At 33.5% G+C, this 14,122-nt stretch overlaps 2 protein-coding genes across 2 annotated transcripts; one reads left to right on the top strand and one right to left on the bottom strand.

Moving 5' to 3' along the window:
* Positions 1-333: 333 nt before the first annotated feature.
* Positions 334-3,456, top strand: LOC130629118 (uncharacterized). The gene is made up of 2 exons (XM_057442223.1): positions 334-1,762; positions 1,978-3,456. The coding sequence occupies exons 1-2, from the start codon at positions 681-683 to the stop codon at positions 2,843-2,845; spliced, it is 1,950 nt and encodes a 649-aa protein (XP_057298206.1). The 5' UTR covers positions 334-680; the 3' UTR covers positions 2,846-3,456.
* A 3,702-nt stretch (positions 3,457-7,158) lies between these two features.
* Positions 7,159-8,339, bottom strand: LOC130629086 (uncharacterized). Its single transcript, XM_057442184.1, has 2 exons — positions 8,190-8,339; positions 7,159-7,945 (listed from the first exon to the last, which is right to left on the bottom strand). Exons 1-2 carry the CDS (start codon positions 8,199-8,201, stop codon positions 7,274-7,276), a joined length of 684 nt encoding a protein of 227 aa, XP_057298167.1. The 5' UTR covers positions 8,202-8,339; the 3' UTR covers positions 7,159-7,273.
* Positions 8,340-14,122: the final 5,783 nt, after the last annotated feature.

The raw sequence follows: 14,122 nt of genomic DNA, 5'->3' as shown, positions 1-14,122 counted from the left end.
TTAAAATTACTTTAGAAATTTCTGAATTGAGAGACAATTTTATGACATTCATATATGGACATAATAAAAGTGATAGAAACAGCTTGTGCTCATTTTCGCTCGTACTCAAGGTTCCACTTTTTTGTACGTTATTTTGTGTTTATTTTAGAAAAAATAAACACAAAATTACGCGTGTGTTTATTTTTTCTATTCAGCAGGGTTCCCACAGACCCTGGAAAACCTGGAAAACCTGGAAAATATACCACTTTTTGAAAAACTCAGGGAAAACCTGGAAACGCACCTGGAAAAAATTTTGACCCAGGGAAAATATATGGCATTTGCAAGAGACTCAGGGAAAAAAAAAATTGGTAGCAAGTTGAACTGAAGTTGTGTTACTATTATTTCATTGTTAGCTTTTCAGCATGATTAATGGTAGCCATAGTGTTCAACCAAACAGATTTATGCAACTTTTAATTTTGTTTATATAGATACAGCATCTCTTTTCTTCTGGCGACACTCTTTATAATATAAACAAATTGTTAACGTAGTTTTTTATTCTGTAGCTTGCATGTGATTTTAAAAAGTGATAAAAGTTTAGCGATTGGTACTTGTGTAATGCAGTTTGTTGTAATCTATGGTGTTCTGTTCTTATTTTTTGTAAGTTTTTAGTTCTGTTGTTTTCTAGTGTATTAAAATAAAATATGAAAGATCAAACCTATTTCTCAAAGGATTGGCTGGATGATCCAGACTTTAAGGAGTGGATTGTAAAAACCAAAGATAACACAGAGGCTCGATGTAAAGTTTGTCATAAGACGATCAAGTTGTCAAATATGGGTCGTCAAGCCTTAGTTAGTCATACAAGTGGTAAAACTCATAAAATGCATGTAGACCGAAGGCAAATGTTCTTTAAAGCAAAAACTATTAGTAATAGAAGCGAACAGCCTATTAGTATTGAAGAGCCAAGTACATCTAGTGATTCTACCTCTACATCTAGTGGTTCTACATCTAGTCAAATTCAGTCAGTTCATAAGACTAAAGCCACAGAAGAAACTTCACTTGAGTTGCTATTAAAAGACAGTCAAAAGCAGAAATCTGAAATAATTTGGGCCTTAAAAGTAGTTGTTAACGGCTTTTCTAACAATTCTTGTACTAACCTTGGTCAAACATTTAGATGCATGTTCCCAGACAGCAAAATTGCTCAGTCATTTGAACTTGGGCCTACCAAAGTCCATTATATCATCAACTTTGGAATTGCCCCATACTTCAGAGACATCTTGTATGATTCATTGAAAAAAGTTGAATGTTATGTTGTCTCTTTTGACGAAAGTTTGAATACTGTAACTCAGAACTGTGAAATGGATGTACTAGTAAGATTTTTTGACCCTGTTGATGACAAAGTTAAAATCCGTTACTTAGACTCAAGCTTTCTTGGACATAGTGCTCACCAAGATTTGTTCAGCCATTTCACGAAGACGCTTGGGAAATTAGATCCAAACAAAATGTTTCAAGTATCCATGGATGGACCTAGCGTTAACTTCAAATTTTTGGAAAAAGTCCAGAAAGACCGTCTTGACAATGAACAACATCAACTCATTGACATAGGTAGCTGTGGTCTTCACACTATTCATGGTGCTTTCAAAAATGCTGCAGTTTCTACTGAATGGAACATTAAGAAAATACTCCATGGTTCTTACCAAATATTGCACGACACACCAGCCAGAAGAGATGATTATGAAAGTGTGACATCATCTAATGTTTATCCGCTAAATTTTTGTGCTACACGGTATAGTAAGCTACTCTCTTGGTGGTAGAAAGACAAAGTGTGTCATTTTTAATTCATGTGCATTAATAATAAATTATAATGGTCACCTGAATTTAAATTGCAGTATGTGGTATTAGAAAAAAGCTAATTTATTGAGAAATATGTAAATTGTACTGTAATATGTCTATATGTTGAAAAGTTTAGTAGTAATGTAGGTTATATGTTTTCATTTTCAGGTGGGTGGAAGACAAAGTTGTAGCAGAGCGTCTCATTGAAATTTGGGAAAATATTGTGAAAATCGTAAAGTTTTGGGAAGGTCTTCCGAAATCAAAACGACCTGCTTCTAAGAGCTATGGTTATGTGAAAGATGCTGCTAAAGACCTGCTCACACCTGCGAAATTGAAGTTTTTCAGTTTCCTAGCTGGAATTTTGCAACCATTTTTGGTAATGTACCAAACGGACAAACCAATGGTTCCTTATATGTATCAAGACTTGACCAAGCTTTTAAAGAATTTAATGAGATTGATTGTTAAGCCTGATGTGTTAACAAAATGTGAATCAATAAGTGATTTAAAAGCTGTCAATTTGAATGATAATTCAGTGCTTATGAAACCAAAGAATTATAATTTAGGCTTTGCTACTAGATTTGAAATAAACGAATTAAAAAGAAAAGATCTAATAACTAATGCACAGGTGGCTAAGTTCTTTACTGATGCTGTTATATTTGTTAGATCTATTGTTGAGAAGTTATTCGACAAGAGTCCGTTGTCAAAAAATGTTGTTAAAAATTCCACTATATTTGATCCCAAGGTAATGGTTACTGAAAGCTCCTCTGTTTTGCAAACCAAACTGAGAAGCATGTTAACATATCTGGTGAAGCTTAGAGTTTTAACATCTTTTCAATGTGACAAAATCACTGAAGAATTTAATGAGTTTTCCGATCACAATTTGAAACTTCACATTAATAAATTTCAGAGTTTTGATAGGTTTCAAGAAGACTTAGATGAATTTTATTTTGGTGATGTTGGCCGTAAAAAGTTTCAAGGAACTTTCTTTTCTTATCAAATTAGTCTTAACATTAAGTCACGGTCAAGCGTCAGTTGAAAGAAGTTTTAGTATTAACAACTCTGTCCTCAGACAAAACATGAAAGAAGAATCTATCGTAGCTAAAAAGGTTGTGAGTGATCATATGATTGCTAATGGTTTAAAACCTGATAGTATTCAGGTAACTAACAAGCTGCTTCGATCTGTAGCTTCTGCAAGACAAAAGTATGAAGACAGTTTAGAACTACAGAGACAGAAAAAACGCAATGAAAGAGATGAGAATCAAAAGCGCATATTAAATGATGAAATAAGAGACACAAAAGCTAAACGTGATGATTTGCAGAAGACATGTGAAGCATTAGACAAAGAATTCGTTTCATCCGTAGAGAAAGCTGAAAAAGATAAAGATAACGTTGTGTCACTTGTAACCAAGGCAAATGCATTGAAAAGAAGAAGTGTTGAGTTGAAAACTCAAGTAAAAAGCTTAGATGAAGCACTCTTGGTTTTAGAGGAGAAGAGGAGGAAAGTTTGTAAATAAAAACGACTAAACAACTGGCTGTTTCTATTTTGTTTGTTTTTGTGTTGGACTGATTTTGTCTTCTGGATAGATCTTTAGTTTTTGTTTGACTGTAACCCATTTCGTTTTGTTTTATTTTGGACTGAAGTCAAACTTCTCAAGATACGTTTTTAACCAGCACCATTTACCTTATTAGATGGGCCTGGCTACCCACTAACCTGTCTTAAGTCAATGTTCCACTTTCTGGGCTTGAAACTGTTCTGCAGTAGTTAACTTCAGACTAATATCAAGCTAAATGGAATAACAGTTTCTGGCAGTTAGCAGTGTTCAGAAGTACATAAATCTTCTTTTGCTGAAGTTTACATACACACCTGTATTCAAATGCTGGATAATATACACCCAAATGTTTCAATTTCAGTTTCAATTTCTCCCACTGTCTAATATTTATGTTTCTATTTAATGACCCTAGTTTTTTAGACGCTATTTAGTAATATCTAATGCCTGCTGTTTTTTACTTGGGGAACCAGGAATTGAACTTAGTATGCTTAATGTTTATTACCTTGGAGACCCAGGGAAAACAATATGTTTTTTTATGTGACCCAGGGAAAATAATATACTTTTCAAGGGTCATGTCCAGGGAATTTTATATGCTTTTCTTGAAAGCTCAGGGAAAAGTTTAAGAAAATTTCTGTTCAGTAATGCGGTAGCTATTTATGGTGTATCGCTTGGAGTTGTTATTTGTTCACGCTCGTCTTTAAATGTTGAAAAACAAAGTTGATTTACATATTTTCTACAGGCTCAATTAGCCTGTAGAAAATATGTAAATCAACTCAAGAGATTTTTATTGTGGCAATTCATTAGTTTTGGCAAGAACCTTATTCCGCTATTTTTACAACATATGAATCCTTTTACGGTTTTGACGTGTTGCAAACTGAAGTAATAGAGTAAAAATGTTAAAATGTAATTGTCCGGTATGCAAATTAGATATGAAATGTTACGTGGATAAGTCTTTAAATTAAACAAACAACTTTTGAAGATTAAAATTCGTCAGTGTATTCGTCGATCATTATACATGGAGGTCATCCTATATTATAATACGCTTGTGTGAGTGACTATGTGAGTTCACGGTACTAAAATCTCGGGTCACTTTCTTATGGCTCATGCATTGTCTCCCCAAAGCGTGGCGTTACGTTAAAATTTACTAAGTTAAAAAACGTTGCCACACGGGGGTTATTTATTGTTTATTTTAAAAGCCGTACGACGTCGTTATGGATAGAATAATTTGATTTTACCCCCGGCTTACCATGTGTGCGCCGTAACTCACGGAAACAAGTTGTTTATCAACTGAAAAAAGAAAACCAGAAGCGAAGATGGTTGTCTCTTTTTCAAATTAATCCTGAAAAAGTTGTTTTAAATGTTTACTCATCATGAGGTTAGCTTAAAGCTTGTTTGTTCTTCTATATTTTCCATATTTGTGTTCTGGGACCAAGGTTGCTTCCTTTTATAAAAAACTATCGCATTCGAATATGATAACTCGAAACTAAAATATAAAAAACAAAACTGTTGTTGTCAAACGAAGTTAGTGTTGATAGTTAGAAATATTTTTTAAAAACAGAACGCTTTCAATTCGTTGTCTTTGAGATGCAGCGAAGTTTAGTATTCGAAGTAAAAAACTGATTGAACTTTTATCCAGCTACCTACTCAGAGAGCGAAAGAAAAGCTGGTGTGTTGTTTAGATTATTTGGTAGAAAAATGAATTTGGGTGTATAACAATTTTTTAGCCGTTTTAACTTTCAGATCTAAATTTTCTCTTAAACATTAAGTTTTTTGTTGTGTCTTGAGCCAGAAAATATTTTCTTTAAGCACGTTTTTTGTAAGAATATACTCTGAACAATGGGTCAGAGGTTGCGAATATCCTAACAATATGTCGAACCTCGATTGTTTGTTCTAAATGTAAAAATAATTTGCCAATAGCTATAGCAACTTATAGCAGGCTTTAATTTATTAAAGCATTATATATTTTCATGTCATAGCCATGTTAAGATTATATTAAGAATAATCAGGACAGTATTTGTCAACAGAGTTAAGAACATCGAGGCTGAAACTAAAAGACACTATTCTTTATATAAACTATAAAATTTATATAAACTATAAAAAGTAATTTTTCCGTTGTTACTATTTTTAACGCTGCGACATGGGTGATTTACTGTTGTTGTCGTTATTCTAAAACATAACTGAATGTAACAAAACTTAAATTAATGTTTGCATCTGTTACGTAATGATCGTTTGAAATATGTTCGATTCTTAAATTCGAAAACACTGCATTGTTATCATGCACAGCACCTTTCAAAATAATTTATTTTCTTGGTTATAAGTTTTGGTCTGTAAGGCAAACTGTTCCTTTAATATTTTGGATTGAAATGTTACAGTAGATATACAATATACCGAAAAGATTCAAGTTTTTATATTTATATAACTCTTTTACGCTTGAGAGGGTTGCTATAAGCAATAGACTGAATATCTGATTTTGGTATGACGTGTTACAAACTGTACAGTGTGGAAATTTGGTAATAACCTTTTTTGTATGACTTGGCGAAATATGTTGGATTTTTTATGCCTGATATACTTCTTCCCCCTGGTGTACTTCTGGCATAGCAAAAAAAGTATATAGTCTTAGTAGATTTCGCTTTTTACGTAACGGTTTTAAGACGCCTTTGATTTTGTTGGACATTTTGCATTTTTATTTTATTTTTATTTTTTGTTGCACCTGCTTACATTTTAAACGTTTTGTTTCAACGGGTATAAATATAAAGTAATGCAGAGTATGAGCAACCTCGATCCCAGGTTTTTTCTCTTTTTGCCGTCCCGTTATGAAAAGGGACAAAGAGCCGAGATTGGATTGTGAGTTTTAAAAATTGAAATCACTATGTTGTATATTTCTGTTCGGTATCCCTTACATGCATTCAATGAGAGATTCAGTGGATTCTTCCTCGGGAATTCGGCTAGTTATATTATAAATATTTAGAACAACAATAATAATAACGGGTAGGTTTTTTTTATTCTCAAAGCTACAAAAGTACTTCCTCGTGCTAAGTGATCACAAGGACGACAAATATTTGTTGGGTACGTTGCTTTATTCTTAAAGGTACAAAAGTACTTCCTCATGCTAAGTGATCAGAAAAACGTCCCATATTTATTCAGTACGTTTCTTTATTCTTAAAGCTGCAAAAATACTTCCTCGTGCTAAGTGATCAGACGGACGCCTAATTAATGTTAAGTACGTTTCTTCATTCTCAAAGCTACGAAAGTACTTCCTCGTGCTAAGTGATAAGAAGAACGTCCAATATTGGTAGGGTACGTTTATTTATTTTGAAAGCAGAAAACTCTTCGTACGATGTAGAAAGTTCTAATGCACACTGTTTAACGAAGGATGAACAATCCGAATCTACGTTCTCTTCTTAATCTGTCTTTTTACTGTTTCAGCTGAACAAGACAGCCTCGTTCAAAAGAAAAAAATCACCCCTAAATAACAAGAGAATTTAAGAACGAAGTTTAACGAGGCGATGTGTATCTGATAAGACGGTAATCCTTTAATCATCGTCTTTCCTTGTTTCAGGTGCTACGCATTAAATTTTAGAACAGCCATTTCTTGCTACATGCACACATGACAATCGTTAAACTAGATCAAACAGACTTCTAAATTGTCATTTAACGAGTGGCTACTTTTTATAAAAGAAAAATGTTCACAAATTTTCTAATGGACTTATGACACTAATTTTTCTTATTGACAGATGATAAAAGGTCATTGAGGATATTTGTGGGATTGTAAACCGACACGACATCAAAATAATAGTTTTCAACAATTTTGTTTACTCAATTATAATTTTAAATATGTCTTACATGCCAGTAGAATGTCCCGATCGTAAATATTAAAATTCCAAACCAATGCAGTACTAAAAAAAATATCTGTTTTAGTAATCGCACATCACTTGAATTCTAGCATGCAACTTTTTATCCTTGTGTGCATTGCTAATAAATCTCAATCCTCGTCCATTCTGTGCTTCGTTCACCACCTTCATTAACACCCCATAATTAGGTGCACCCATTCTCCAATCCACAACAGCACGAGTGACGTCAAGTTCGATAAAAGAACCAGGATGCCATGTGTAAAGAGTCGTGGGTGGGTACTGTGGATGTCTTTCTGCATCTCGACCTAAATTTAAGTAAGTAGAGGTCCATCGGACATTACGTACACGATAAATTGATGTAGCCTGGCTCTCCTTCCATGGTTTCAACACGCGATGGATGTTTATTGTGTGCGTAAGTGCAGGGGAAGATTGAGGTGTGTGCCAACTTGCCCTGTGAGCATAAGAATAGTATACATACATCTTTGCCCATCGAATCTTTTGAGTAGGGCACGATGCCGGAAGACTTTCAAATCGAAGTAACGAACGTTTCAAAGGAAATTGACGCAATCGCGCGATTATTAGTTGATTATGGTAGTTGTAATTTCTGCTTCCACGTTCTAGCCAGACGTCTTCTAAAACATTGAGGAAATGCACTTTTCCGTCACCGCTATCACCGACATGATAGCTTTCCACTGATGTGATCGCAAAAGCAGCCATTAATACAAGAAGAATCATCTATAACAAAAAGGTTATTTTACATGCTAAAAATGTATTTTGTTCCCTGTGCTTTGCTCTTTTTTGCCGTCTTACTTAACTGCACACTTTTCTTTTTATTCATTGTTCTGAAATATCAGATTAAAAACAATAAGTCATTGTGTACAATAAGAATTTTGTTAATCTTATAGAAAAAAACTCGTGAATTCATTAGCAATGTTAAAATCTTAGCCTTTTTTATAGCAATACTTAGGTATTGCATTACCTTTTTCATCATGATTTTGCAATTTAGCTGTCTCCTTCACCTGAAGTGGAAGTTTCGATTTACTCTTTTCTTTTATACATTTTCAGTCAACATTTTTTGACACCCTAAAGTGTGTTTCTACAAGTGTAAATAATGATTCGTTTTTGTAAACCATCACTCACTTTCTGATTAAAATCTCGGCGGTGAAGAAATATTTCCAGGGGGTAGTAATTGTAATTTTATTATTTAACATATCGAGGCATGCAGCCGGGTTGTGTTTCATATTAATTAACTCTGTGCTTTCCGGTTCGTCAAAAAACAATTACACTTAACATTTTTGGCAATTGAATCCTAATTATTAAAGATTGTATTGATGTCAGAGAAACATTTACTCGTCTTTTTTTCTTCGTGGTAATAATACCTGAGCAGCATTTATTTTAATTAAAAAAATCAATTGTAGGGTGTAGATAAGAATGTATATAAATCTTAAACAACCCCATTTTACGACTTTGGTTACAAACATATATCCAGGATCCACTTCGCTAGCGAGCCTATTATGCTTTTATATTTCCTCATTTTTTATATGTGCACTTATTTAGCACATATAGCAGCATTGGCAACAAATCTTCACCAATCTGATATTTAATTGGTTAAAAGTTTTGGCTGAGTCAAATTATTACCTGGACATTCTGAGCAAGAACTACCCCAAAATGTCAAGGTAATGCATAGGTATTCTTGCGCATAAACTTTCACGGGAATTTATCCAATCCATGTGACAGTTATGACCGAGTATGAGAAGTAGTAGTCTGTTTATTTGGACCGGAATGGCAGAAAAGTGTTTGCAAGGTCATTAAACCAGAAATAGACTACTGTTGTAACCTCTCTCCATTAGATATTTAGAAGTGGTGGTATTATACAGCGTAATTAGGATGTCAAAAATTAATTATAAACTATATGTCACTTGGTTGCGCTATGATAATGTAATTACTCTAAATTAATGACCTGCCTCTTCATTTTCGCGTCGTACTATCTAACAACTTCCTTGTACTAAATAACGGTGGTGCTTGTGTTCCTTACATAATATTACTTCCTTGTGTTTTCATATGCAGTAATTTTCTTACTATTTAGCACCAATATATATTATTGCAAATTGTTTCTACGGCAATTTTTCAGGAGGATTTTTTCTGTGAATGTTATATTTTCCAACGAGGTCGTTCTGGGGAAAAACTATTATTGTTCAATTTTTTTATTTAATAAACACATTAACACGCAAAGAGTCCGAGTTTATATGGCAAATAAAAGAGTAGTATAGAAAAAATATTTTGCCAAAACGAAAACAGGACTGGGACGTCGGGATGGATGTATGCCCCAACGTTTCTGTGAAAAGTAAAAAGAGTAAATATGGTTGTGTAAAGTCTACAGTTATTTGCTAAAATTTAAAAACTATTCGTCAATCCGTGGAAAAATCAACAGGGTCGTCGGTCTTTAAACTACACTATTTCGTGTGCCTGTTGCAAGACGCTCACCCAGCTTTTATTATAGATATTACGTGCTACATCTATAATTACAACTGGATGAACACTTAAAATAAAGCAATTTGAGGCTACTACGGAGCGTCTGGCGCCATAGAACAACTCCTCCAAGATAATAACGTTTGTAACAACCAAACAACGGTGTAAAATATTTCATATTTACAGCACTTTCATTTGGTTTATTTCCACCACTGTTTATACGCCCAAAAATACTTCGACCACTGGTCTCTTTTTTGCTTAGCCTGAATTCAAAATGTGTTTATCTAGATGACTGGGCGGGAGTTGATCCTTTTGAATAGAAAGTTGTAGAGCACTTAAATTTCTCTTCGTTAAATTTCGTTTGAACTTCTCTGTGCAGAGCAGACTTTATAGAAAACATCAAAATCCTCCTGTTTGTACACAAGCTGTACAAAGACACCCTACATATCACCCAACAACGCATTTGTTCTGCTCAGAATCTTTTAAAAAGTTCACTATTAAGACATCACCCGGTAGCTAGAAATTCGCACAATTAACGGTAAAATTATACCAATAAAATTTCTCCGAGGCTAATAGTGCGATTTCTATTATATGGAGTTACAGAATGTAGAGCATCTTGAGGTTCAGCATTAAATATTTAGAATTTTAAAGAAGCACATATATGACTACTTTTCTGGCGAAATACTTACATCGACTGAAGTCTAAATCATGCTTTACATCCCAAGAATGCCATTTAGGCGCTAGTCACACTGGCGCGGGAGCAATTCTTAACTTTAATTTCGTGTATCATAAAATTCTCCATCAAACGGAAGCGGCCTTTTCAATGTTCGCAAGATAATTGTTATCGAAGTTTCGATTCGGCTCTGTAAAGGAGGGTGAATGGTGACCATGCGCAGTAGGGTAAGGTAAAAAAAAGACTAAAGAATGCGATCTTTCTGAATTTTACTTAGATGCGCATTAGTGCAGTAAATTTTATATAAAATTTTAAGTCACGACTTCTGGAAAAGGTCTATCAAATACTTCTGGCGTTGTCGATCGCATATACTTAATGCGATCAACGAATCGATTAGACAATCAGAACCAAGGGTTGCGGAATTAGCAGCAGTCAAGGTGATGCTAGATTTTACTTTCTAGTGTATCTTAATCAATAACTGATTTTACGGCATAATCGGCAAAACAAGATACGGTTTATACGGGGAAATGTGGAAAAGCATGGTAATGATCAAATCGGAAATATTAGGACGGTGCTTCCTTACTTCCTTTCTTGTTTGACACAGCATATGCAGCTTCCATATCGGCCAAATATCAGCCAGCATAGGAAAAATGGTTATAATGAGCAAGCGAATTTGAAGAATTTACATCATGTTCAGCAAATCCATTTTTTGTTGCTTGTTATTTTAACGATTAATCAAGATCAGGATAGAAAGAAGGTACAATTATTTTAGTATATTGCGCAATGAGGTGAGACATCACTTTTTTGGTGGCGAAAAATGGTCCGACATATCATCCTTTCGTCATAGTAGCTTTTGAAGAAGTAAAATGTTCAGCAGCATCTCTCAAAGGCTAAAAACAACAAAAGCAGACATTAATAAATGGTGGTAGACAATTACGACAACAGTAAACTGACGTACCAAGATTTTAAGTACTTCCATACTTGACTGAACAGGTTTCTTCAGAATAAATGAACTTTTAGACATATAAATAAGCAACTTAAAACTGGCAAAAGGTTGTATAGACATTTTTCTTAATAAATTGAAATGTATATTGCCCTGTATTTTGACTATATAAGTACTTACACGAGACAAATTTAATTAACAAACCAGATTATTTTCCCATTTAGCGCCTAGCTAAAACTTCAGGCTACAGTGTGGATTATAATACACTAAAGAATCAGAGCATTAAAAAATTGCCCGACTCTTTTAACAATTTTTTTTATTTGTTATGTAATTATGGTGTGAAATGGTACAAGTGACTTGGTAACAACGCTGGTACATCGTATAATACAAAATGAAGAAGAAGAGCACGACAAAACGAAGACTTCTTTCCCAGTACAATAAATATACCATTTCAGCCGTTGGCAGCTTGTTTTGAATTTTATGCCGGGAATTAATATATAAGATTTTTACCCGTGAATTTTGTGTAATAAAGTTTGCATATTACACAAAGGTTTTAATGAGAACAATAAAATAAATTAACCGTGATTTTTTTTTTTCGAATCAATTTGAAAAAGCACACAAAAGACAGAATAAAAATAAAAGTTTAGCAAAAGTGACATGTTGCCGCGGCTGTTTCTTTAGAAAAAACAACACATTCACTTTGCATGTTACAGACACACGGAACTGGCGTATTATTATATAGAAAACTAGCCGAATCTTCCGTGGTAGAATCCACTGTATCTCTTATTAAAAGCATGTAAGGAATACCAAACAAAAACATACAACATAATAATTCGAATTTTTAAAACTCACATTCCAACCTCGGCTCTCTGTCTCTTTTTTATAACGGGACAGCAAAAAGAGATATCAAGGTTGCTCACAGTCTGCATTACTTTATATTTATACTCGTTGAAACCAAAACGTTTAAAAATATAAGCAGGTACAACAGAAAAATAAAAATAAAAATGTCCAACAAAATCAAAAGGCGTCTAACAACCGTTACTTAAAAAGTGAAATCTGCTAAAATTTATACTTATAGCAGACATTACAAAATCCAACATATTTTGCCAAGTCATACAAAAAAGGTTAGTACAAAATTTCCCCACTGTACAGTTTGTAACACGTCATGCCAAAATCAGATATTCAGTCTATTCATACAGCAACCCTTTCACAGTTTTACACAAAATATAAGAAATCAGCAGCTATCAACTTGAATCATTTCCTTATATTGTATATATACTGCAATATTTCAATCCAAAATATTAAAAGAACAGTTTTCCTAACAACAAGAAATCCAATTATTTCAGTTTTATGTATTAAGAAAACAGCGCATGCCGTGCATGATAACAATGCAGCGTTTTTGAATTTCAGAATCGAATATATTCCAAACGATCGTAACGTAACAGATGTAAACATTGATTTAAGTTTGTTTACAGTAAGGTTTATTATAACCACATCAACACTGAATCACCCACTTCGTAGCGTTAAAAACAGTAACAACGGAAAAATTACTACTATCCTTATTATTCTTAATATGTTTTTAGCATCACTATGACATGAAAATATATAATGCCTTACTAAAATAAAGCCTGCTATAAGTTACTATATCTAATGGCAATTTCTACTACACTTTCTTATGGCTCATGCATTGTCTCCCCAAAGCGTGGCGTTACGTTAAAATTTACTAAGTTAAAAAACGTTGCCACACGGGGGTTATTTATTGTTTATTTTAAAAGCCGTACGACGTCGTTATGGATAGAATAATTTGATTTTACCCCCGGCTTACCATGTGTGCGCCGTAACTCACGGAAACAAGTTGTTTATCAACTGAAAAAAGAAAACCAGAAGCGAAGATGGTTGTCTCTTTTTCAAATTAATCCTGAAAAAGTTGTTTTAAATGTTTACTCATCATGAGGTTAGCTTAAAGCTTGTTTGTTCTTCTATATTTTCCATATTTGTGTTCTGGGACCAAGGTTGCTTCCTTTTATAAAAAACTATCGCATTCGAATATGATAACTCGAAACTAAAATATAAAAAACAAAACTGTTGTTGTCAAACGAAGTTAGTGTTGATAGTTAGAAATATTTTTTAAAAACAGAACGCTTTCAATTCGTTGTCTTTGAGATGCAGCGAAGTTTAGTATTCGAAGTAAAAAACTGATTGAACTTTTATCCAGCTACCTACTCAGAGAGCGAAAGAAAAGCTGGTGTGTTGTTTAGATTATTTGGTAGAAAAATGAATTTGGGTGTATAACAATGTTTTAGCCGTTTTAACTTTCAGATCTAAATTTTCTCTTAAACATTAAGTTTTTTGTTGTGTCTTGAGCCAGAAAATATTTTCTTTAAGCACGTTTTTTGTAAGAATATACTCTGAACAATGGGTCAGAGGTTGCGAATATCCTAACAATATGTCGAACCTCGATTGTTTGTTCTAAATGTAAAAATAATTTGCCAATAGCTATAGCAACTTATAGCAGGCTTTAATTTATTAAAGCATTATATATTTTCATGTCATAGCCATGTTAAGATTATATTAAGAATAATCAGGACAGTATTTGTCAACAGAGTTAAGAACATCGAGGCTGAAACTAAAAGACACTATTCTTTATATAAACTATAAAATTTATATAAACTATAAAAAGTAATTTTTCCGTTGTTACTATTTTTAACGCTGCGACATGGGTGATTTACTGTTGTTGTCGTTATTCTAAAACATAACTGAATGTAACAAAACTTAAATTAATGTTTGCATCTGTTACGTAATGATCGTTTGAAATATGTTCGATTCT

Source organism: Hydractinia symbiolongicarpus, chromosome 15 (assembly GCF_029227915.1).
Source record: "Hydractinia symbiolongicarpus strain clone_291-10 chromosome 15, HSymV2.1, whole genome shotgun sequence".
Lineage (NCBI taxonomy): Eukaryota > Metazoa > Cnidaria > Hydrozoa > Anthoathecata > Hydractiniidae > Hydractinia > Hydractinia symbiolongicarpus.
This window is presented reverse-complemented; position numbering and strand designations above follow the sequence as displayed.